At 38.8% G+C, this 27585-nt stretch overlaps 1 protein-coding gene across 2 annotated transcripts in view; it reads left to right on the forward strand.

Annotated features, from left to right (window-relative positions):
- Window positions 1–26965, forward strand: part of SLC8A1 (solute carrier family 8 member A1) — a 443214-nt gene extending 416249 nt beyond the window's left edge. Inside the window, exons 10-11 of one of the 2 annotated variants that reach the window (XM_060309336.1) lie at window positions 26221–26278; window positions 26695–26965. In XM_060309336.1, coding sequence (XP_060165319.1) covers window positions 26221–26276 — 56 coding nt within the window. In that variant the 3' untranslated portion in view covers window positions 26277–26278; window positions 26695–26965. The remainder of the gene's footprint in view (window positions 1–26220; window positions 26279–26694) is intronic. The other variant, XM_060309343.1, reaches the window with a different exon arrangement.
- Window positions 26966–27585: the final 620 nt, after the last annotated feature.

The raw sequence follows: 27585 nt of genomic DNA on the forward strand, positions 1-27585 counted from the left end.
TTCTCAGTGTTTATATGAAAATCAAAGCTGAGCATGCCTAACCTTTGGCTTTGGCATCCAAAAAAAAAAAAGGATGCTTCTGGCACACGTTTCTATACTGCTGAGTTACTTTGTGTAATGCACTGGACTTACACAGGTGTCTCATAAAAATGCCTCCAATAATTTCTACCCTCTTTTTTTAAGCCATGAAGATTCTAAATTTCACAACATAATAACTTGATCATTTCATTTATAAAAGGCTGATTCTATTTTGATGTTATTTACATTTCAGAAATAATTTGAATATTTAAAATAATAACACATCAGATGGGACATTGAGCTGGAATCTAGCCCAAATAAACGATAAAGCTCAGACAGACCTATCAGTAGTTAAAAGGCTTGTGAAACACTGACCTTTTCATGAACAGCAAATAGAAATGCTGTTTTCAACCTTCTTTTTACGGAAAGTTGCCATTTCAACCAGTGTAAAAACAAACAAGCAGAAAGATTTGAAATGCTAATTTGAAATGATTTCTGTGAGTATCAGATACGGTTTCAGAAGTAAATCTCCTCTATCCCATCTCTTCCTAGAGCATAGAGATACATAAATACAAAAATAGATGATGTATGTCAAAGAACTCGAATGGCATTTTCAGATGTCTAGGATTGCCCTGAAAGCCCATGTCAGGTTGGTGTTCCTTTTTATCAGATCTCTTTTATAAATGGGAGAAGGGGGGCAGGGGGGGAGACGTGGAAGGAAGCATATTCCTGAATTTTTTTTTCCTTTTTAGTTAAAGATGTAAATTCCAAGTTGTTTGAAAACTGCTTAGAATACTGTTAATTATATCTGTCCTTCTAAAAACATACATAGATTTTTAAAAGAAAGAAATTCATTTTTTCTTTCCTCGTTTGGCAAGCATTTCTGATAGAAAGTTTCTGGATCAATTAGGGCTCCTTTCTGACTTTTCCAATTACCCTCTGTCTTTTGGGGGGGTTTGAATACCGCTCTTGAAAAAAAGTCCTCATCTAGGTCAAATCCTGGGGGATTAAAAGGATGAGAGTCTATATTTTCCTGGAAACATAGCACTGAGCAGATCAGCCCCCATACATTAGTTGATATTTTCTAGAACTGTGTTTTGGCGTGTTGGGACAAAAGGAATGGGACTCCCACCTAGTTTTGCCACAAATACCTAATCATCTACTGACATGTAGGTTCTCCACTAGCTGTAGTTTAGCTTAGATATTCTCAACTAAACCCACCCTCAACTCTCATATACACTGGTTGTCTTATCCTTAGTGTTTTGCTGCCAAGATCTTACTAACAGGCAAACTAGCCCTTTCAACCAGTTGGTACGTGAGATTTCTCCAAAGGGAAGGATGAGGAATGTGTACAGAGTGGGGTGTGATGTTCATGCCAAGTCACTGGAACCTATTTAGTCAAATGCTTCATTACATACTGGACTCCGTTTGGGACACTTACTATCAGAAATATTGCAAGGACTTTATTTTATTGATATTGCATCAACTAAACTTTTGTGGTATTGGATCTAAGCAAGGGATGGCATCATGCCAAAACATAAAGTTTTTTTTGTTTTGGGTTTTTTTTTTTTGCGGTACGCGGGCCTCTCACTGTTGTGGCCTCTCCTGTTGCGGAGCACAGGCTCCGGACGCGCAGGCTCAGCGGCCATGGCTCACGGGCCCAGCAGCTCCGCGGCATGTGGGATCTTCCCGGACCGGGGCACGAACCCGCGTCCCCTGCATGGGCAGGCGGACTCTCAACCACTACACCACCAGGGAAGCCCCTGTAAAGTTATTTTTGTTAGCTACATTGTTATTGTTACAATTTGCAAGAAAATAATGTCTGATATTTCCATCTAAAACTCTAAGCACAGGTTTTTGCTGCCATCAGTAATCGGATAGGAAATTTGACACTCTGAATCTTCTTTGAGACAGAGGATGCCGTAGTAAATGTATATGAGAGGCTTAAAATATTCTTGATATTCTCAGGTTGTTCTCACAGACTCTGCATAGATTTACTTTTCTAAAACAAATGAGTATCTTTCTCAACAAAATGGATCGGGAATTTTCCCAGTTAGCACCCAAAGAACCTGTGAGCATTAGGTTGCATCAGTGGCTCTACTTCAGTGCCCCCTTTTCCTACTTCTGACTCTTAAGCCCTGTGCATATCTTTCAGAAACAACTGCGGACAGTGAGAGAAAGCCAAAAAAAAAAAAGAGTTGTCCTCCCTTTCCAAAGGAACGAAACCTGCTTCTTCTCTTTAAAACTGTGACTGTTTCAAATGTTTAATATTAAACACAAAACCGAGAGAGATGCTTTTAAACCCCAGATCTGAAGCAAAGATTGCATTTTTGCAAAGCTGTCAGGAGAATTTATGTTGATCATTGAGACATGGGATTTACTAACATCAGTACCCAACCACTGCCCTCCCCCATCCCGTTCATAGAGTATCTAGAGGCAACAAGCAGTCAGGCAGGGGAGACGGATCACTATTAATATCATAATCACACCACCATTTAGTCACTAGATGGCATCAGGAAGTAGGCAAAATAGATGGGATCAATCCTAGTCCTTGAGCCAGATCACCACTTTGCTCACCCCCGTGGTGGATATATATGGTCTATGAACATTAGATCAATGCAAGAAGGATTGTTTTCACTTGATGGGAATATTACCTGCAGAGATTCCTTTCTGCTCTGAGCCAGCATGTTGTGTTTGACTCAAACCTTTCCAAACAGAGTCATGCAACTCCATCACATACTTGTTGCCTGCTTGGAGAGTGAATCCCTCTCTCCAAACTGGTTGCCATGGAACGAATTTTTTAAAACACTGAGAAAGCAACAAACACTTAAGTATTGGACCTAGTGGTGAGGAATCTAAACTTGCATTTTTTTCTTTCCAGCCAATGCACTGACACTCCAACTCTAAGAATCATTTCATTAGTAAAATGAAAATAATAGTTGCTTTGTCATTGTTCACAATTAATTGATACCTCTTCAGAGCTTGAAGCTTCCACTAACCAAAAATGAGATCCATGGGCAGTATTATTATGACTCTACCCAAAGACTAGGTTTTTTTTTGTGAAGAGACCAGAATTGATTTCGGTCCCTTTAAAGCAACAGACAAGATATTTAATAACATTTGAACACAATGAAGAAGATTCAGCACATGCTGCTGGGTTAGAGGAGGGCTGGGCTTCTGACAGCCTCTCTTAATGTACTGCTTTTCCACCTAAGGTTTTAGCTGTCATGGCTCCCAGTGGAATATTTCCCCACATTTATTCAGTGGGAAGGTACTGACACAGCTCCAGAGTCTGCCTTCTATTTCCTAATTCTCTCTGGAGAAACAGCCATTCCAGAGCCTGTGATATAAAAGGAAAAAAGAAAAACAGGTGCCTCATCGGTTGATCGAGAAGTTTTGTACAAAAACACAGACCAGGGCTTCCCGGGTGGCGCAGTGCTTGAGAGTCCGCCTGCCGATGCACGGGACACGGGTTGGTGACCCGGTCCGGGAAGATCCCACATGCCGCGGAGCGGCTGGGCCCGTGAGCCATGGCCGCTGAGCCTGCGTGTCCGGAGCCTGTGCTCCGCAACGGGAGAGGCCACAACAGTGAGAGGCCCGCGTACCGCAAAAACAAAAACAAACAAAAAACACAGACCATTCTGATTGTCTCCATACTGACTAACACTGTACTTACTAAGTGGCTTTGTTTTAAGTGACTGCAAACCACACCAAAAAGAAAAGGTTTGAGGAAATATTTCCAACCCTTAATCAAAGGTCAGAAATCACTTTGATGACAGGATATCGAATGTCACTTTATCTTCCTGCCTAGTCCTCGCAAATCAATAAGGATTGAAAAATGCAGAAAGTGTTTGGACAGTACTCACAAATTCAAATTCAGATCTGGAAACTGGAGCTTGCTAAGTACCAACTGACAAATTGCCCAAGAAAGAGAATCAGAAAGAAACCAAAGAGGGCCAAAATTTACAAGTCTGTCCTCCAAGATCGTTGACTTACTTGATACTCAGTTAAAACTTTTAAAAAGTCATCTATAGAGCCAAGGCAGTGGAACAATTTTTAAATCAACTATCAGAGTCTATTTCATTTTTTCAATCATACAATTCCATAAACCTCAAACATTTCTTTTGTGCAGAGTATTATACTAGGCACCCTAAGAAAGTATGAAGAATTCAAGACAAGTTAATTTCAAGAAAATTAGCACTAGCCCTGAATGTAGTCAGGAAGAGTCCAGCTATGGTACACTAATTAAATTAAACTTCCATTTCGGTCTAGAGACGTTTTATCAGTTTAAGACTGCTAAACGGAGCCGTTCTGAAAAATATCCAGGAACATTCCTTTAATAGAAATAGAACTGCTCATTTTCTTAACTTCACATTCTATCTTTCACCAACGAGATAAATGGATACAAACTCAACTAACATCTCCAGAGTCTACAATGCACCAAAGCCTGTGTGAGACTGACATACAGTCTTTCAGCGTTTCAAGTTGGGATAAACTTGTTCCAAAAATAATTTGCCTTCCCATTCCTGAATTTTTTTCTACTGGGTGTGGATATTAGTTCATCACTGAATTTTCTTAACTCTGCCTAATGTTCTTTCGACTTTGAGGCATCTGGCTGTATTTCAGTGAGTTACAACTCCAGCTGTCACATTTTAACAGCCAAAAAAGAGAAGACCTCAATCCCCATGTCTGAGTACACAATGTTCTCTTCATTTCAACATCAAATAGTCACCAAAGAGGAGACCTCAAAGGCTTTCTTCTTTTGAAAATTCGAATTTCATTGTTTCAGAGGATTGTGAATCCTGAGCTCTTTCTGGACTTGAATTTCCTCATCATTAAATGGAGGGGCTTCACCTTTAACTTGGTCTTCCAGAACACGTGAAGCCCCGGCGTGATCCTGGTATCAATCCAGTGGGTATGGGTTGAAGGTGCTTTATGTTGGGAACCAGTTGGTCCTCATAACACTCCTCATAATACTTGATTACCAATGTAAGCCTCAAGCCAATAAAACCACATTAAGTCTGACAGGAATTTAAAGATTTATTTTGAAACAATTCTTTATGCACTGCTGAAAAACTTTCCCTTCCCTAACTGGAGTGAAAAGTTTCTCCCTTTGTGGGATGCCCAACAATAGAAAATTTAATGAGATAGGAATGACTTCCTAAGGTTGAATCTGCTATTCTTCTAAATGTAAATTTTGAATTCACAGTTTCCTACAATAATTCCACTTTTATTCTTCAATTTTTGTCTTTTTGTTTTTTGTATTTTGTTTTTTTTGCGGTACGCGGGCCTCTCACTGTTGTGGCCTCTCCCGTTGCGGAGCACAGGCTCCGGACGTGCAGGCTCAGCGGCCATGGCTCACGGGACCAGCCGCTCTGCGACATGTGGGATATTCCCAGACCGGGGCACGAACCCGTGTCCCCTGCATCGGCAGGCAGACTCTCAACCACTGCGCCACCAGGGAAGCCCTATTCTTCAATTTTTATACTTAGTGACAACCTTTTAGGAGAAAGAGACAGCCAGCAGTGATTTTATACTAAAGTGTGTGAATACAGACAGGATGCACACTGACCAGGAGAAAGATATTAAAAGATATAAGTATTCTAAAGGAAGATGAAAAAAGGATTGCATTTGCTGCAGATTCAACTGTCTTTTCAAACGCCTCCCTTGTTATGGAGAAAATGACTCCTCAGAAAGATTTGACAAAAAGACTTAAATCCCATCCCTAGCCATCATCTGGTTTGCCACAGCCCAAATGTCTCATTAGCAATCTGAAATTGCACATGGTTGGAGAAAATATAGCAAGAGGATGTAGACATTGCCATGGGGAAAAGAAAGAAAAAAAGAAAAAGCAACCATGACAAACTCTGCTTATGTAAACAAGGAATGTTTTAGTGGAATAAATGTAAGCTTTCTCTTGAAGGAATCCCAGTTAGAATGTCATCAGAAATGACAAAACCATGGCAACATCACAGCAGTAAGATATTCCAGTTTTATTAGCACTGAGGCAAAAAGCCATATTTGTCAGGGGGGGAAAGGTAAACAAAAGTTCCTGGCATTGCAACAGATGAAGTGATCTCGCGAGCCTCGTTGTTGAGAGAGAAAATTAAAAGAGAGTATTTTTGTCCTAACTATAGTACTGTCTAACTTCCACCTGGGGAAAAAATTACTTTTCCTTCTCTCATTATATGTCTTTATGTAGAGCTGCTATTCAGTTACAGTAGGCATCATATTTTTATATTTCCGTTAAGTCCCTCACGTTGAATTTGACCCTCATTTCACATTTGATTAGGAAATCCTAAATTGGAAAGGTAGATTTTTCTTTTTTTTAAAACAAATCCGTGCCATAAGCATTTTCTAGAGGTGACTGCCTTAAAGCCATCCCGGTAGCCCTGTCGATCATCAGTAGGTGCTTGGTTTAAGGCAGAGAACCCATAAATAAATGAAGCTCTCCTTCTGCACAGGGAGTGGCCCCTTCTGACAAACTCATGGCTGTTTTTCCTCAACCCCTTGTGCCAGTCCAGCCTCTTGATCGACCCAGGTCCACCTGTCAGTCAAAAGAACCGCCAACTCTAATTACACGTGCTGACAGCTTGTTGAACCGAACTCCTCATCAACGGGACTTCATGGAGAGGCCCTTGCTGTTCTTGTTCACTCTTTACTCTTTTATATAGGTCCTTACATTTGGTAGGCTGTACAAAGGATTGTACTAGAAAAAGTCAACAGACCTTTGTGTTCAGTGAAGAAACTACGAACAAATTTAGCTGTTATCATGTTAATCCTCCTGAGGTCTCAGGGAGAATACCACCTGTGTGGCGAGAGAGACTTAATACTATTCCTAAAATACTACTCCCTGAAGAAAGGCCATAGAGTCTTCCGCAAATAGCCTTTTGGGACTCAAATTTAATGATGTATAAAAAGCATATTCTCTTCAGAGGAAGGTCATAGGTTAGAGCACGAGTTTGAGTCGTATTTCACTTTTGGGTTTGCTGTATATGCTAATATGAGACTTAAACTTCTGCACCTCTAGTTTCTCAAGAATTAAACTAGCACCAATTGAATCTGTCCCTTGCCTACATTATAAGAATGCCTCGGAAAAAAATCCAACACTGACCTTCACATTCCAAATGGAAAGGCTTTGTCCTGGGAGTGCAATTAAGGTGATTGAATAACTAGTGTGTTTTAGGATAAGCTACTACAGTGGTTCGTAACATTTGGTCCCCAACAAGGCAGCATCAGCAGCAACTTTGCAATTTGTTGGGTATATAAATTCCCTGTTCCCACCTGAGACCCCAACCCAGACCCATGAATCAGAAATTCTGGGAGTGGGACCACCAGTGTGGGTTTTAATAAGCCCTTGGGATGATTCTGATGTACGTTCAAGTTTGAGAACTACAAACAGTGCTCTGAGTGGTCAAGAAAAGTTCATGTCACCCACTGTTCAACTCTGCTTCCTCACAGGAAAAAGCTTAAAAGCTTAAGTGATAGATTCCATCTAGGCCCAATACCTTCTGATATATGGACAGAAATGCCCACCATTCAGACATAAAATATAATCTGAAGGAAAATTAATCCTTACAAACGTTCTTCACTGGTGTTAACAGCTTCAGGCAGGATCTCCAATCAGAAAGATTTCTCATCAGCTCTTCTAGTTCTTTTAAAAAACCAACAGCAAATCCGCTTTGCCTGACTGCCCAGGGCCTAGAGAATGACCTTGGACACCTTTCCCTTAATTGATCAGCTCTGGCCCATTTACCTTAATGCTAAGCCATCATGTAACAGAACTGAGTTACATTTAATGACATGGTCTATTGGTTTGAAGAATGGGTGTGGACTGAGCTCAAATGACTAGTGGTTCTAAGTGTGTCTGGGTTTTCGAAGATAGTGTCAAAGGCTCACATAGCTCATAAAACCTGGAAACCACAGACAATGTAGACATCAATCCCAAGACCCCTGGGAGCTTTCTTCTAGGCTCATTTGAATTGGTGCAGAACCAGAGTGGAAGGCCAGCAAGTAACTTGGCTTATAAAAATGGCTTAGGAAAGGGAATTTAAGATTGTGGGCTGTGTGTGTGCATGCATGTGTGTGTGCTTCCTTAAATCTAACCTGAAAATAACACATTTACAGCTACCTAAAACATCCATATGTATTTTGACCCCTCTTTTTTTTTTTTAAACATCTTTATTGGAGTATAATTGCTTTAGAATGGTGTGTTAGTTTCTGCTTTATAACAGAGTGAATCAGCTATCTGTATACATATCTCCTCCCTCTTGCGTCTCCCTCCCACCCTCCCCATCCCACCCCTCTAGGGGTTGACCCCTCTTTTTGATGCAGAAAAATAAATTCAGAGTAGCCGAAAGGAGGCCTAAAATGGAACCTCAACAATGATATTCTGAAGGAAAATGCTAAACTATACCCCCAGGCCTTCCTTTGAAGGAAGGACACTTGTCAGATATCTTGGAATGACTGCCTGCTCTTTTTCAGGAATTCCTGGAAAAGAATAACCGATGTATCATAATGTTCTACCTTCTTCTCTAAAATCTGTGTTGCATTTGGGTGTCCCGTTTTCTGTCTCTGACAGCATTTTCTCATTGGCTCTTTCCCCAGCTGTGACCTGATCACCACACAACTCCAGCTAAAACACCGCCCCCCCTTCCTCTGTCTCCACCATTGTGTCATTTCCATCTGCATATTCTGTCTTTTACTCAAAGTTAAAGCCTCACTGAGAAGATACTTCTTAGAATAATCACCAAATGTCAAGGTGCTTGGCGATAGAACATGCACATTTGCAGGGGAGGGGCTGGGTCAGACTGCCTGGGACTCACTCAGATCCAGAGCCTTGACCTCCCTTCCAGACCTCTGTAGTCCACAAGGCAAAACTACAGTGGTGGCTTGGCTTTGTCGACAATCCATGGTTTATGTTATGGACTCAAGTCTTGAAATCTTGAAACAAACCTGGATTAAAATTTTCCCTTGGAAAGTTTAAGAGAAAAAGTTACATGCTCTAAAGCCCATTAACTTATGTGAAACATTAGAAAGGCCTTGACATGACAAGGTAACAGATAGTTGCTTTAATCTCCCAACAGCTTCTGCCTTTCAGTGCCATTCATGGTGATTTTCGTAGGCCAGGGGTGTAATTCGCTATTATTCTAATAAGCCATAAAAATAACTGTTGGCACAACTGTTATTCCAACAGGGATTTTCCTGGATTTCACCCATTAATTTTTGTAGACAGTAGGAAGCTCACACTGAGGAGACATTTTGAGCTTCCTAGAGGAGGACAAGAGAAGGAACTAGCATCTTGTACACACTATTTATCTGCACAAAACACTGCTCGGTCCCACTGGGAGTGTTCCCCCCAGGGCAGGCGAGATGGAAGAATTCAGGTAGGAAACAAATTTAGAATGTCTCTCTCACCTCTGATGGTTAGGATGGCAATGCCTTCCTACCGAAGAAGCTTGGTAGATACTTTTGATAGTAAACTGAACTCATAGGCAATCCATAAAGAAAAGGGAGGCAGATCACTGTGCCAGAAACTCTTCCAAAGAGGCGATCATGAATTCCCCACACAGGACAGAAAAGGAAAGACCAGCCCATGTGCACATGTGCACATCCTGTATGCACAGTTTAAAGGACCCACCAAAAATAGCCTCCAAACACAGGCTGCGGGGGGGGAGAGTGGAAAGGAGAGAGGCCAAAGTGGAGAGAAGGAGTTCATGCCTCGAAAAATGAAGTGAGCAATCCTAATGTCCCTCTAGTTGATCCTGAAGAGAGAGTCACCTGTCTAAAGCTGATTTTTAAATAATTTCACCACACTTTGGAATTCCTGAGTAGTGGTATGTCAGTAATACATTTGGCTACTTAACTGAATTTTTCAGGTTTTATTCTTCCATGCCAATGAATGTAATCTCTAAGACTTGCCATTTTTAAGTACACACACACACACACACACACACACACACACACACACACAGGTAAATGCATTATACATTACTCATTTTGTGGGAAACACAATGTACTATAATCAAAAAGATTCCAGTGGATTCTTTCAGTGTGTTTCAGTGATAATATTTGGTATGAAATAAAGGTATTCAGACCCTCTCTTTACTGACCATATTGTCAAAATTACGATCTTAAGCAGCTCTGTTAGAAATGCCTGTGTGAAATAGCATCTCTAGTATCAATGAGTCAATACACTTATTTAACTTTCAAAAAGAATATGTGCTAAACTTAAATATTTTTATATCTGTGGTGTTTTCCTATTAACCTATAGTTGTAAACAAGTGAGCTTACAACTGATTATCACAAAGGAAAATGGCCTACACAAGACGTTAAAAGTAGAGGAAGTTATTTATAAAGTGTTCTGCCAAAGACCATTTAATGATCTGTAAAACGTAGATTAACTTCTTTCATCATGAATGTGATTGTAAGAAATGCTCACCCTCTCATCCTCTATCTTTTGAAAATTAATATTTTGTATTTCTAAGGACCAAGGAAAATGTTTTTTAAGCCAATGTAATACACAGACCCCTTGGAAATGAGAGATATTGATACAATGACTCAGATCAACCGTGTAATGTTAGATTAGAAGTCTGACATCCGATGGTAAATTTATCAGTCTTTCCTATAATTCTTATACTGCACTAAATTACATTTGGGAAATTCAACTAATCTCTTCAAATTAAAGGCACCAATATTAACGGTAGATCTCAACATGGAAAGCATTAAAGTACTCCCTTTCAAGCACCTTGAGTGGATGGAAATTACCCCCTAATTTTCCCACCTACCATCTCACGTACGTTAACTCAGAGGTCTAACAATGTCGCGTAGAAGGTTAACAGACTATGTACACCGAGGATATTCAATTTGTGCAGTTAGTAAGAACTAGCCATTTAAAAATATATTCAAATGTTTTGTAAATAAAATTTTTGATGCCTATAGTTTTGTTCAAACTACTATCTTTTAAAATAATTAGATATTATTTGAATTTTAAAAATAATCTATTATAAGTTAGATGTTGCTTTATTGACTCTGTGATTCAGTGTACACTCAGCCATATTCCTGTGGGGAAACAGCAATCTTACTTTCTTGATAAGCCAAATCTTCATAGATTATTTAAGGACTCTAAATATGAGATGAAAAACAAAAAACAAACAAACAAAACACCAAAATTAAATGCTAGTGAAGAAATTAGAAACCTATTGTATAAAATGTATTTTTAAAATCTTAAGATATATGTGATTTACACTGCCTGTTAATCTAGTCTCTTTGTGAAATAACCACAGCATAATATTTGTTTAGACTCTGAAACACCAAATATTTGTGATGTTTGCATAGCACCATTGTTATAATATGTGATTTCAAATGGTAAGCATCTTTGTTGTAATCATGTGAATCCACAGAAGAATAAATTCCTGCTGTTAATGTACAACCAGCTCTCAGAATTCAGATTTCCTGCAGCTGCTGTATCACCAATAAATGAGAATTAATTGTGAAAACAATTTTTAAAGAATTGAGTTTATGATCACTGTGCATTTTCCTGATGAATGAATTCAGAGAGTTTTATTTTTACCAGAAATGCTCTCTCTGTCAGTCAGTAAATACAACTGCTGATTCCAACCATACCATCATTTCAATGGTTTCTGTATGGTTGATCTAACTACCCAAAACTGGAAGCTTGTTGCAAGATGTGTCCTAACAAATGTACAATAAATGACTTTTCCTGCATGCTGCCTGAGATATACTGTAATTTGAAATGTCTTATCCAACAAATTATATATTTCATAACCCCAAATTGAACTGGCAATATTTCTCATGTTTATGACTAACGGTATGTTAATATCAAAATCAGAAGCACTGTCATACATGTATGTTACATGTGACATGTAACTTGTTAAACTGTAATCAGTGAAGTGTTCATTGCCTGAACTAGTCAATTCTGTACAAATCATTGTCTTAACTGTTTTCCGAATCTTACCATATTTCCTAACACTTAAATATAAATGTTTGTAAATTAGTCATTCATTTTTTTATTGACTTTTTATGTATCTTCAGTGTGACCCCATTAACTAACCCAAACAAAGGAGAAACAAAATGTTCCCCTGTCATAGTTAAGTCCAGGCTCAAGGACATTTTAGCTATGGCAAAAGTTCATTCATTCGTCTGACAAATATTTATTGAGTATCTGCTGTGAATCAGGCTATATACCAAATATTGGGAGAATTTTTGAGGACTAAAGTAATCACAAACCTACGTCACACCCCGTGAGGATTTCTGAACTTTCCCTAAAAGTCACTCTTCAGTGACTTTCACAGAATTAAGAAACTACTTTGTTTCTATGTTATATCAGAGACAGAAATTATCCACTGAAGAGTCTTGGATTAAAATGCAGTATATTTGGCCCAGGAAAATGCAACTATCGCTCACGGAAGTATTGTCTTAAGGTCAAATTTAAAAATGAATTAAACTAAAACTCAATTTAAGAGATTTGACCCTAACTCCAAAAGAAACACTTAAAAGGTCTTCTCTTGAAATGTATATACTAGGTCTGTTTTAAAACATTATCCTTAAGGTTCTTTGCTACACATAAAATGTAGCATCAGATCACATTTCCTTAAAACCGTACCCCTGTGGGGTATCAAAGAATTCTGTAAAAGAGGAAGAAAATGTCTGTGAAAGGATATTTATCTACAGAACAGCACAGAAGGGAATACACCCAGATGTTTTCTCAATGACAGATTTCCTCACATGTACCATATCCATTTACCACTTTTCAAAAGTGCTTGTACACACTCACAGCCAGATTCATCTCTCTCACCACATTCTCATTGTTCTTATTCAAGGAGGTGCCCCAATAAAACCTTGTGGTTCCTGCCATCACAGCACTTAGGGTAATGAGGTTGATGAGTGGCTCATGTCTTGACTTTACTATCACAAATTAATTTTTGCAGCGCTTGTCATTCCTCTGAAGCTGCTGAAAACAACAGCAACTTGCCATTCGCACAGAGATTCATTCATTCATTCGCTGTGAATATTTGCTAAGCGCTGGAGATGAGACTAGATCTTTCCATGCAGCCACACGTGCCTGAGATGGAACAGTGCCCCCCAAGTGCTGGCTGGTAGAGTCAGAAAACTCTGGATTTAGAGTCTAGCTTTGTCAGTTGACCTGGGTAATCTTGTTGAAATCCGTTAACCATTCTGAACCTCAGTTTCCTTCTGTGTAAAATGAGACTGATTGTATCTATCCTTTAGGGTTGTCATAAAGGTTAAATGAAACAGCCACCATTTATGGAGTGCCTGATGCTCGTAAGGCCGTGAATAAATTGTTGTTGGTATTGATGTCCTAAATAGTACTTACGTCCCTTATACCAGTGACAAAGCTTTCTCCTTGACCAAACTTGAGTAAGGCTCCTTGGAGACCCTGACTTTGGGCTCTGTCCTTGGCCCACTTAGTTCAGTTTTGGCAAAAAATCCTGCTGGGTCAGTTGAGTGAAAATCCCCCCAACCTCTGATACTTGATCGCGTTTCCCATCCCCCACGCTTATCACCCGGTTGTGCCTTCAACAAGATTCCTGTTGAGTCAGACTAGCAAAAGTCCACCTAGCTTTGATGTTTGCTTTTAGTAATTTTCCATCCATGGACCGCTGACTCTGCTCCTTGGCTTTAAATCCCATTTGTCTTCGTTCTATAGAGCTGAGCTCAGTCTCTCTCCCCTACTTGCAGTAGTCCCCTTTTTGAATAAAGTCTTCCTTACCATCTTTAACAAGTGTCTGAACAAGTTTCTCTTTAACGCCAGCAACATCTTCCGTGATGAAAGATGAAAAGACCAAATGAGCTAAATTCTAACTCTCTTCACCATAGCAGCTTTAGCCAAGATATATCAAGTGCTTGCTATCAACCAGATGATGTACTAAACACTTGACTTGGATTATATCCCAAATCCTCACAAGAACCTTCGAAAGGAGCATAATTTCTTTCACTTTTTACACATGAGAACTTGAATCTTAGAGAAATACTTGCCCCAAATCACACACCTAAGTGGCAGAATCAGAAATTGAAATCCAGTCTGCCCGACTCCAAAGCTTAAGCTTATGATCGTTGATAGAGAGAAGCAGAATAACACAATCTTGAAAGTATCTACTTGGACTGAGCAAGCTCCCAACATGACATAAAATGATAACAATATCTATCAATATATGCTACCCATGCAATCACCATGATCACTAGGTGAGTCCAAAAATTTCATCAAAACTTGATATACAACTCCATGGTAACAATCCTATAGCATTACTATCATAGATCTTATAATTTGTGATATGAGATTATATAGAATGTCTTATCACTAAAGAGACTTGAGCTAATGTCCCCCAGATGCAAGAAAAGCACACTAAATAAGTTTTTCATGCCTCATCAAAGTCACATTGGAAACAACTCATCCAACACCACCTTCGATATTTTAGACAACCGTGGAAAACAGACATATTTCTTTCTTGCTGTTTTGGTCTGCCTTATCTGTACACACCTGATGTGGGAACAAAAATAAACCTGATTTCACTCACAGACTTACAACGCAGCTCTTTCAACAAAGCAAGTTACAAGATAATCCAGAACAACAAAAATGACATGCCTGTGGTAGATAATCCTGAATGGGAACAGCTACCAGTCCAAAAATGGGCTTGATTATACCAGGAATTCTCTTATTCCAAATGACCGGTTTGTTCTAAGACTGTCCATAGCACTAGCTATGTTGCAACACTGTTTTCATCATCTGTGAACAGCTGTGATTCTCCAATTGTGCCTAGTCTCTGTGCTTATCAGCTACATACCATGTAGTCACAGACAGGGAAAGACAATATAAACAGATCCAGAGATATGCCAGTAAACCCTTGATTTTTCTTTTCATTTAGAACCCAATCATTAAACATGTTTAAGTGCAGATTCCCAGGATCCTACAATTTACGTGCTTACATAGGCAGAACTATTAGTAGCTCTTCCTAGGATCTGTGCTCACCCCTTCAGTGGCAGATGAAACTTCACCACATTTCAAGGAATAACAATGGACACAAATATACAATTAGCAAAAGGTCACATTCAATCCTTAGTTGGCACCTTAGCCAGATCCTTTTTAAGTGCCTCTGCTCCCATATCTCATCCACTGGTTGAGAATGGAATGCCATGAAATATTTTCAGAAATTCTGAGATGATAAATCTGTAATATATGAAGGTAATCTACAATGGTCCCAGGCATATCCCGTTTATTGAAAGGAATTCATTTCATGTGAGCGATAACGCTGGCCTTCATTACCAAAGATCTGATATTGCAAGGACATTTTTAATTTTTTATAACAATGAAAAATTATTAAATAGGGAATATGCAACAAAGGATTCCTTCTGGGTTCTTGTTCCTACTATATCACTAAAAACAAGGTACAAGTGTAATAGTAATCTAGTAACACACACTAGCAAATTCGACAAAAGTCAAGCCCTCATCAAACAGCTGTACCTGTTCTGACAGCTCTGCTGGTTTTACTTTGTGAGAAAAAAAAATGTCAACAACCTTCTTTGGTTACCATGAGAACTAGAGCACAAACAACCAAGCAAATTTCCTAAAGGGAGTGGCCATCTGTTTCAAAATTCTAGCCAGCAAATTCCAAGTGTGCTTAAGTCCCAGCGCTAAAGAAGCCAGGACTTAAACCTGCAAATGATAAAATTTTGTCCTTGATTAATCTGAGGGCAACTCATGTTTGGCCAGAGTGCAATAAGCAATGAGGCAAAAATTATGGTTCTATTACTGATTACAGAAAATCTGTATTTTCTTGAATGAAGGTGCCATGATGCCTCATCCTTCACATATTTGTGAGGGTTTCTACTACGCCACAGTTCCATAAATTCCAAGGGAAAGATTAACTCAAAATTCCTATCTAATCTCCTTCTGTTGAGAAATCAAACAGAGAGATTTTTTTCAAACATCCTTCCCCAAAGGCTTTTCAATTCAGTAGAAACAAATGATCAGAGTGCCTATGTCTTTCTGAAGATAATGTGAAGCGTAGCCCAGATGTCCAAAAACATCCAGTTGTCAAAAAAGGATTCACGCACACACTGACACGATGGCTACCAGAAGAGCAAAGACAATGATTAGAGCCTTTTAGAATTGAAGAATGAAATAGAAAAAACCCTAGGCAAATGCCAGACCCTTTCAGCTCAGTCAGCAAGAGCACTTCATTTTTACTTGAGTCAGAGGAAACTTGAGATAGAACATCATGTTTTTTAGTCATGGGAGGCACTAGAGCTTGACCTGCTATGACTTGAAAAATTGCAGGGTGAATCTTATGAGTCTAAGTATTACTGTATTTCAACTGCCTAACTCCCAATGTTGCTCCAGAGGGGCACTAGAGAGTAAAGAGCATAAACTGTGGACCTGAACTACTTGAGTTCAAATCCTGACTCTGCTAAGCTAGGTGAACATGGGCCAATTATTTACTTTATGCCTCAGTTTCCTCATAAGTAAAATAGGGAGGATAATAGCACCTATCTCGTGGAGTTATTGTAAAGATGAAATGAGTTAATACACACAAAGTCCTAGAGAGTGCCTGCCGCAGAAGGAGTGCCAGGTAAATGTTATATACTGTCATTGTAGCCGGTAGATAGAGAGCTGTGATTGATTCCTTGCTATCTACCCATAGTGAAGTATGACTTAGTTCTACTGTATGTTTAAAAAAAGGGAGAGAAACGAAAAAGAACAGAAGCAACTGAGACACAATGGGGAAGAGACAAAAGGAAAAATACAAAAGGAGAAGAAAGTGGTGACGGGAAAATGAACACTGAAAGGAAGCATTTTAGTGTACAATAAGAAAAGGAGGGTGGACTAAAGAAGGAAGATTGATGGGTTCAAGTACTGATACACTTAGTGATGCCTGCTAAAGAGGCAGGGGGCAGGGGCACCCACCCTCCATGCAATCAAAAATCCGAGTATAATGTAGAGTCAGCCCTCCATTTCAGCAGTTTCTCCACATCCACTGATTCAACCAACCATGGATCGTGTAGTACTATAGTGCTTACTACTGAAAAAAAATCCATGTATATGTGGTCCCGTGCAGTTCAAACATGTGTTGTTCAAGGGTCGACTGTACTCTAGAACTTCTGCTTTATTACTGCTTCATAAAAAAAAAGAAATAATATCAATAGTTCACCTTTATTAAGTACCAACCACTGTTAGGCACTTAGCAACCCTCACCCAAAAATAAAAATGTCAGGTATTATTATCACCATATTTCTAACAAAAACTTGAGAATTAAAGGGGTCCCGAATGTGTGAGGCTTACGTGGCTGGTCAATGCAGAAGCAGCCTGAGGACGGGCCTGACTGCAGAGTTTGTACACTCATCCACCGAGCTGCACTCACTCCCACATAAGTGACAGGACACGGGGTGCAATTCTGGAAAAAGCCACATGTAGAACTGGATGAAAATGGTAACAGCTATAAAGAAACCTACTTGTGAAATTTTCTCTTCTGTTCTCCTTGAGGATTTTTTATTATCTTGATAGTTTTACACTGTGTAATTCCTCCAGTAGCAAAATAACTTCTTACTCCTTCATAGTTTTCGTGAATCTATGGCTCTATTATTGTTGTCATTGTACATATGCATACTGCAGAACCGGGCTTCTGCTATGGTCAAAATAAAAGTAATTCTTACATGATGGGTCTTTTTTTTTTTTAAAAGTCCCACACATCAAAATATTAAAACTCGAGCCTAAGATTGCCACGTGGGGAAAAATGTGAAAAACGGTGTGACTGGTTTCATAACCACAAATGCTTATGCTTGATAAACTACCGCATTCTAGAAGACTGAACTGCATCAAGTTTTCTAAGCTGAGATGCATAAAGTTTTCTAAACTGCATACAAATCTTTTTCACAGGGAAACCAAATATTTAACTGCAGAAAATCATGCTGAAGTTGACACTGCATCCTAGCATACTTGAACAATTTCTTCTGAATTCTTTCATAGTTCCTTTAATAGTTTTAGAGCAACAAGTTAGAAAGTGAAAGAACCTGTTTATTGTGATCAAAAACTTTATGAGGTATGTTTCGGGGGAATATTTTACAGAAATCTTTGAAGAACCCCTGAGAAAGATGCAGAGTCACTAATCATCCGAGGAAACTTGTACGTTGTCCTCTTCATTCCATTGTAATGACACTGTAGCACTGTAACCATGGGAGGCATGAGACAGCAATACACTGTTCAGAGTTGAGATTAATTTCCTCCCACTGGCAAGATGACAAATGAGCACTTACACACTGCATACGAGAATCTCTTAGGAATAACATGTGTTTAATTGGCAAAGTGCTTTAAGGGTAATTACTTTGCTTCAAAGACTGCCTATAAGAATTTAGGACTAAATCCACTATGACTGGCAAGGGGCACTTCCTTTTGATCTACTTATAATTAGAAACATTTAATAAACTATTGTCTTTATGTCAGTGATTAAATGGAATTAAAAACGAGTGAGGGGCTTCCCTGGTGGCGCAGTGGCTGAGAGTCCTCCTGCCGACGCAGGGGACACGAGTTCGTGCCCCGGTCCGGGAAAATCCCACATGCCGTGGAGAGACTGGGCCTGTGAGCCATGGCCGCTGAGCCTGCGCGTCCGGAGCCTGTGCTCCGCAACAGGAGAGGCCACAACAGTGAGAGGCCTGCGTACCGCAAAAAAACCCAAAAAACCAAAAAAACAAACAAACAAAAAAAACGAGTGAGAAGGTTTTAGAACCCATAGAAGGCATAATTTACTTTTTTCCCCTCATATGCCACAATACAGAAATCTTTCTTGACTTCTTCTGGGGATTAATTTTACTAAACTGCCATATTTATTCATGCAGGAGAGGATTGGGAAATTAACCCAAAGCCTCAATAGCCATATGCTTGGCTTGGAGTTGGCACTCACATATTATATGGATGGATGGATGGATGAATAAATGGAAAGGCCAAGAATAGAGTCTAAAGACTGGATGGGACCACTGTGGTAAATCAGGTTCCTGGGGAAGATTTCAGTTCCAGGCAATTAAAGCAGTGGTTTTCACCCTGGCCAGACACTGACAAGCACCAGGGGAACATTTCAGATAAACACTTGGCTCAGGAACCCCCACAGGCCAATTAAATCAAAATCTTTACATGTGGAGGTAAGTGGTAGAGTAGAGTATAGGTAGTTTTCAAAAATTTACCAAGTAGAGTTACCAGGTTCTACAAGTAAAAAGATAGGATGCTCAGTTCAAGCTGAATTTCAGATTGAAAAACAAGTAATTGTTTAGTATAAGTATGTCCCAGGCAACAGCTGGGATATACTTATACTAAAAAATTATTTATTGTTATTCTGAAATTCAGATTTAACTGTGAGTCCTTATTAAATCTGGCAATCTTATCCCTCAAGGTATTCTAATGTACCATTTTGAGAACCACTGAGTTCCATTAAGTGAAGTAGGTAGTGTGACATCAAGAAAATACAATAACAGCAAACTAGGCTGTCCAGAACATCCAGCGTTTGGCAGCCAACAGCAGGGACACAGACCCAGAAGCAGTGCTCTATTCTGGAAAGACTAATGGAAGTCAAAGTAAATCCTCAGTTTCAGAGAAATCGGGGTATCAGATAAGAAGCCTAGGCAGAAACTTAAGTAAGTTTAAATGAATAAGACAAGGACCCGGCTGTTTAGTATGATATACTATGGCGTTTTCATGGTCAGAACACTGTTGTGGAAACAGAGAAAATGAGAAGAGAATTTACAAAAAGCAAGATCCTTCACAGCAGCACCGAATTGTGGATCCAGGACACCTAGTGTTTTCTCTGCTAAAGAACGAATTCATCTCAGAGCCTAGAGCGTGTAAGTTTAAGAGAGTTCTGAAGTGACCTTATTTCTGTGATTGGAGGCCTTTTGGGTTGAGGGCTGGACATTTCATTACGGCAGAATCAGCAACGAAGCCAGCACTCACATCAACAACTCTTAAATGTGTCTCTATTGACCAATATTCATGTGAAAGCAAAGGCCAGACGAGAACAGTGTTAAGAAGATAAGCCTTGAGAAGGATAAATGTCAGTCACTACCTATAAGAGTTTCCTTTTTGTGAGCTGAAGATGGCAAAATGAAAGTAGATTTTGACATTAATGGGACTACCCAAGGAAAAAGGTTTAAGGAGTCTTGCTCCACCCTAGAAAAGTCCAAAGATACTCTGGGAAAAAAAAAAAAAAAGAGGAAAAAGAAAAGAAAATGTAACAGTAGAATATATCTCAGTTGGAATACCAATTTTAAAATACGGTTGACCCTTGAACAACACAGGTTTGGACTGAACGGGTCCACTTATATGAGTTTTTTCAATAGTAAATACCACAGTACTACACGATCCATGGTTGGGAGATTCTGTGGATGCAGAGGAACTATGTACGGAAGCGAAGGGCTGACTATAAGTTACACGCAGATTTTCGACTGTGTGAGGATCAGTGCCCCAACCCCCATGTTGTTCGAGGGTCATCTGTATAGACATAATTGTTACAAGAAATATGTATAATATCTTTAAAAACTCCAAAAACTTCTATGTAAAAATATGAAAAGAAGAGACATTAACAGAAAAATGGACAAGAGTAGAACAAACACTTGCAAAGCAGGCTATCCAAGTTGCCAAAGATAAACAAAACATAAAAGGCAATAACAACTTTAGGAACTAGAAAAATGCATATTAAAATGACACAGTAATGATACTACATACCCACCCAAATGGCCAGAATTTAAAAGACAATGTCAAGTGTCGGTAATAACATGAATAATCGGCACTCATGCACTGTTAGTTCAACCATTTTGGAAAATCATTCAGCATCATCTATTAAATGTATAACTTTGCATATCCTGTGGTCCAGCAATTTCATTCCCTAATACTCAACAGAAATGTGTGCAATAGGCATCAAAATTCTTATGCAAATATATTGACAACCCAAACTGGAAAAAACTCAAATGTTCAATAGCAGAATGGTTCCATAACTTGTGCTATATTTATGCAATGAATACAATATAAAAATGAAACTCAGCAAACTACAGCTATTCACAATCATTTGATGAATCTCACAAACGTAAGGTGGAGTTTAAGAAGCCAGACATAAAAAAAAAAAAAAGTATAAAGTCCAAAAACAAGCGAAATAATTTTAATTCTGGAAGTCAGAGCAGTGATTATTTTGGCAGAAGATGAGGAGTGGTATTAGGGAGGAGGTATGACTGTTACCGAACACATGTTCGTGTGCCTGATGCAAAATGGGGCCAGATAATACTGAAATATCAGAGTTTGGAGCAGAGAAAGGTTTATTGCAGGGCCATGCAAAGAGAACAGGTAGCTCACGCTCAAAACAAAAACAAAACCAAAAACCCAAACTACTTCTCGAAAGGTTTTAGCAAAGCATTTTTAAAGGCCAGGTGAGGGAGGGGCATCCCAGGGTATGTGATCAGCTCATGCACAATTCTGTGATTGGTTGATGATGATCAATCCTTAGGCACCAAAAGGTCTGGGGGCTACGTGCTCATGATCATTAAGTAGTTAATTTCCTCCATTTGGTGGTGGTGTTTAGCATCTGAAAAACTCAGGAAATATGCACAAAATACTCTTATCTGGGTACTTCAGAGAGGAGCTACAGCAGAGGACAGGGGGGAGTGGTCTGTCTCCAGGAAGTCTGCATAGGGTCCTGCTCAGTTACATGACAGAAACATTTGAAATGCTGGTACTGGTGGTATATCGACCTGGTGGTAGTTATGTGGGAATATTAACTTTGTGATAATTTTCTGGTCATTTTACTTTTCTCTATGTTTACTATATTTTAATAAATATAAAATAATTTTAAAATATTAATTTTTTAATAAATAATAAAAATTAAAGACTTATGAAGGGATCTAAAAGATTTGCGTAAATATAAATGCCCTATTTCTGTGTAGGAAAACTCAAAAACAATGTCAATTCTTCTCAAATAATCCCTAACTACAATATAATCCCAATAAAATACCAACAGCTTTTTAGGGTAAGGGGAGGGTCAGTAGATGATATTTAAATTCACATGAAAGGTAGAGAACAGAGTAGTTCAAGATATTTTAAAAGTTAAGAATAGTGATGAGATGATAGCTCTTCCCAGGTAATAGTGTCAAAAGAAAATGCAGAAAGCCTCACTTTATATGACTACTTTATTGACTGAGAAACAAATTGGTGAACAGGGAGACTTTAAAACCCAAAGTGCTAAGAAGCTAGGCTCTCAGCAGTTACAGCTCAGTTTATAAAGCGTGAATGAAGAAGTACATTGTTTTCTGTTGTGATTGGTTACTAGAAACTTACATTCCTTTTAGAGCAGTAGCACTGCATGATGGTACTTGCTTGTAGCCGACTGGCTAGGAAGTTGCAAGGTCATGCTGACGTGAAGAATGCTTAAGCTTTAAGGTCAGAGTCATCATTTTAGTGAAATCAGGACAGTTTCATTTTTGGTTAGAAGGCTATGGGTGGTTGGCTTAGGGGTGTTCTCAAATTGTAGCCTCTGTTGTTTTTGTTTTGTTTTGTTTGTTTTGTTTTTAATCAGTAGTAAAACATTTGACAACTTAATAGTAAAATATAAAAATAAATATTAAATTTCTAAGTATATTAGATGTATTATAAAATCACAGTAATATAAACAGTTTGGGACTTGTAAATGAATATAGAGATTAATAAATTGAACAGAATTGAGAGTCCAGAAGTAGACTCAATTACATGTGGAAATTTGGTAGCATTCTAACTCAGTGGAGGAAAAACTAGATTATTTAATAGAACATATTAGAACAACTATACATTCATTTCAGAAAAATATAAGATTCTTGCCTCACTCCCTGCAACAAAATATATTTCAGATACATTAAGAATTTAAATGAAAATAATATTAAAGTCTTAAAGAAAACCTATAAAACAATCACAAAATAAATATTTTCTAAGAAACATCAAATTTGAGTAATAAATTGGTATTTTGAATTACACAAGAACATTTTTTAATTTGTGTGGGAAAATACCATAAACTTCATAAAAATTAAAAACTGGGAAGAATATTTGCAGCAGATGGCAAAGGACTATATTCCTCAAAATAAAAAGAGCTCTTAAAAACCAATAAGGAGGGCTTCCCTGGTGGCGCAGATGGTTGAGAGTTCGCCTGCTGATGCAGGGGACATGGGTTTGTGCCCCGGTCTGGGAAGATCCCACATGCCGTGGAGCGGCTGGGCCCGTGAGCCATGGCTGCTGAGCCTGCGCGTCCGGAGCCTGCGCGCCCGGAGCCTGTGCTCCGCAATGGGAGAGGCCACAACAGTGAGAGGCCCACGTACCGCAAAAAAAACAAAACAAACAAAAACCAATAAGGAAAAGAGCATCAAGCCAGTAGAAAAAAATGGACAGAGACAAGAACAAACAATGCATATAGGGCTATAAAACTATATTTATTTGTATGGTACTGGCATGAAAACAGACATATAGATCAAAGGAACAGGATAGAAAGACCAGAAATAAACCCACACACCTATGGTCAATTAATTTATGACAAAGGAGGCAAGACTATACAATGGAGAAAAGACAGTCTCTTCAATAAGTGGTGTTTAGAAAACTGGACAGCTACATGTAAAAGAATGAAATTAGTACATCCTCTAACACCATATCCAAAAAATAACTCAAAATGGATTAAAGATCTAAATGTAAGACTGGATACTATAAAACTCCTAGAGGAAAACATAGGCAGAACACACTTTGACGTAAATTGCAGAAATATCTTTTTGGATCTGTCTCCTAGAGTAATGGAAATAAAAACAAAAATAAACAAATGAAACCTAATTAAACTTCAAAGTTTTGCACAGCAAAGGAAACTATAAACAAAATGAAAAGACAACCTACAGAATGGGAGAAAATATTTGCAAACGAGGCAGCTGACAAGAGATTAATCTCCAAAATTACAAAGAGCTAATGCAGCTCAATATCAGAAAAGCAAAAATGGGCAGGAGATCTAAATAGACATTTCTCCAAAGAAGACATGCAGATGGCCAAAAGGCACATGAAAAGATGCTCAACATGGCTAATTATTAGAGAAATTGCACATCAAAACTACAATAAGGTACCACTTCACGCTGGCCAGAACGGCCATCATCAAAAAAGTCTACAAATAATATATGCTGGAGAGGGTGTGGAGAAAAAGGAACCCTCCTACATTGTTGGTGGGAATGTAAATTGGTGCAGCCACTATGGAGAACAGTAGGGAGGTTCCTTAAAAAACTAAGAATAGAGCTACCATATGATCCAGCAATCCCACTCCTGGGCATATATTTGGAGAAAACCATAATTCAAAAAGGTACATGCATCCCAGTGTTCATAGCAGCACTATTTGCAATAGCCAAGACAGGGAAGCAACCTGTGTTCATTGACAGATGAATGGATACAGAAGATGTGAGATAGATATACACACACACACACACACACACACACGTATATGTATACACACACACACACATATATACACACACACACACACAATGGAATATTACTCAGCCATAAAAAAGAATGAAATACTGCCATTTGCAGCAACATGGATGGACCTAGAGATTATCATACTAAGTGAAGTAAGCCAGACAGAGAAAGGCAAATATCATATGCTATCACTTATATGTGGAATCTAAAATAATTATATAAATGAATTTATTTATAAAACAGAAATAGACTCATAGACATAGAAAACAACATTTTGGTTACCAAAGGGAAAGGGGAGGAGGAGGGACAAATTAGGAGTTTAATAGATACACACTACTACATATAAAATAAACAACAATGATCTACTCTTCCTTCCTATAGTACAAGGAACTAAACTCAATAACTGGTAATAACCTATAATGGAAAATAATCTATGTACACATTTGTATGTATAACTGAATCACTTAGCTGTACACCGGAACTAACACAACATTATAAATCAACTATATTTCAATAAAAATTAAAATATATGTATGAATTCATAAATATATAATTCATGAATATATGAATTTATGTTTTTTACCATATTAACCATTTTAAGTGTACAGTTAACTAGTTTAAAATTCTTCACATATTTGTGAAACAAATCTTCAGAAATACTGACTCCATATACGAAATACAAATTAAAAGTAAGTTTTCGGGCTTCCCTGGTGGCGCAGTGGTTGAGAGTCTGCCTGCTGATGCAGGGGACACGGGTTCGAGCCCTGGTCTGGGAAGATCCCACATGCCACGGAGCAACTGGGCCTGTGAGCCACAACTACTGAGCTTGCACGTCTGGAGCCTGTGCTCCACAACAAGAGAAGCCGAGATAGTGAGAGGCCCATGCACTGCGATGAAGAGTAGCCCCCGCTCGCCGCAACTAGAGAAAGCCCTTGCGCAGAAACGAAGACCCAACACAGCCAAAAATAAATTAATAAATAAATAAATAAATTTTTTTTAAAAAGTAAGTTTTACCAGTAAATTGGTCATGATCAATAGTTTGGTAATATACAACATTGATGAGGGAAACAGTTACTCTCATTCATAACTGATAGGAATATAACTTAGTTTACTTTGAATGACAATTTGGCAATGTCTTCCAAATTTTAAATGCATAGACATTTTGATGCAGAATTTACATTAGTAGCTATTTATTTTCTGCAAGGATATATTTGTATATACACAAACTTATAAAATATATTTGGTTCAGCATTGTTTGTGGAACCTAAATATTGATAAATAAATCATGTCATATCTACTTAATGGAATCCTAAGTAGCTCCTACAAAGAATAAGCTTGATTTTTGTATAATGATCAGGAATAGCCTCCAAGATACAGTAGAAGGTACCGCATTCAACACTACCATTGTGTTAAAAAATATATACTGACAGGGGATAAACAATAATGTGCTTAGATATACCGAGAATTTCTCTGGAAGCGTTCACAAGACAGTGGTTTGAGAGTTACCTCTTAGGATCAGGACTGGAATACTAAGGGTCAGGAGCACATAAGACCAAAACATATGTTTCACTGTAAACTTTTGTACTGTTTGAGAGTTGCCACATCCATGTCTTACTAAACCAACTCTAAACCAATGGCAGCAAAACAAAGACACCCTGAAACAAAATAACTCTCTTGTCTTTGAATCTGTGAGTCTTACATCAGAGCATTTTTCCCTCCAGCAGAAGAGGGATTCCTCCCAGCACCGGGACTGCCTGACTTTTCTCAAAGAAGGAGATGAAGGTAAACCTCACTGTAGCCTTGTGCTGGGTGCCATGCTGTAAAATGGTTTCAGAACTCTCAGCATGAGAGGGAACGTTACTAGGCAAGTCCAATAGTCTCTGAGCTCACCTCACTGAAGTAGGTTTGAGCAATTAACTACTTCATACTTCTGTCTTGTGTTCATCTGCAAATTAGGAATTTTGATAATGCCTGCCTATAACAGGGAAGAACAAATCTGACTCCATATTAGATCTGTTTTACTTTAACCTTTGTGCTGTTGCCTGTGCTTAGTCATGCTGGCTTTGCACCTTTCGAAAAAGAATGTTGCCTATAGCCTGAAATATACAGGATAGCCTATTCTTAGGGCTCTGAGATTTAAGAGTCCATTCATATAGAGATAAAAAGTAAAACAGAGAATAACATTTGTCTTTTTGGAGGTTTACAGGAACATAGTGACCTGACCTCTGTGGACAGCTGCGAGAACAAAGGATCCGACACCAACAAGTTTGCAACAACGAACCACCCGCCTCCCTCACCTTGCCTTTAAAAGTGTTTCGAGAAGTTCGGGGGTTTGGGGGCATGAGCCACCCGGCTCCCTGCATGACCCTGCAATAAACCTTTCTCTGCTCCAAACTCAAATGTCTCTGCTTTTTGGCCTCACTCTGCGTCGGGCACACAAACTTGCGTTCAGGAACAGGCCTACTTCACAGGTGTGTATGATCAGATGAAATCATGTTCATGAAAATGCTTCATTAACAAATATTATCATGTATTTTATTCATTTAAGTCTCTGAAATAGTTTTCAAAAACATGGGCTTACTTCTACAACTAACATGTTATCTGACAGAAGTGTCACAGAAGCGCTTTCCTTGCTTGTGCAAATAAACCAAGACAAGAACAGCTCATTATTCTCCCATCTTCTGTTAAATCCAACCTGAGTCATAACATTCTTAACTTTCATATGGGGTAGGTCTTTGCGTTTGATCGTGTCTCCCCCCTCACACCTAGTGAGAAATTTCATACAGCCTCTCAGAAAATGACGTCGATGATTCATCCCTATTCCTTTGTATTCACTATTCATTTACCGCTCAGTTTTTCCCAGTGACAGTTATCAACAGTTTTTAGGCTGTTTCAGATTTGAAATGTGACATTCGTGACTAGCAAGTGCCCTAGAGAAAGGACTCGTGACATGTTAATATTGAAGTAAATGGAGGTGCAACAAATGACCTGTTTCTCTTCCTGCTCTCACTCCAGGCAGAGAGATCCTTCTAAAACTTACCCTCTCTTCCTTTTCCTTTAACTCACACCAAGACCTACCTTTCCAGGTG

This window comes from Globicephala melas, chromosome 12, assembly GCF_963455315.2.
Source record: "Globicephala melas chromosome 12, mGloMel1.2, whole genome shotgun sequence".
Lineage (NCBI taxonomy): Eukaryota > Metazoa > Chordata > Mammalia > Artiodactyla > Delphinidae > Globicephala > Globicephala melas.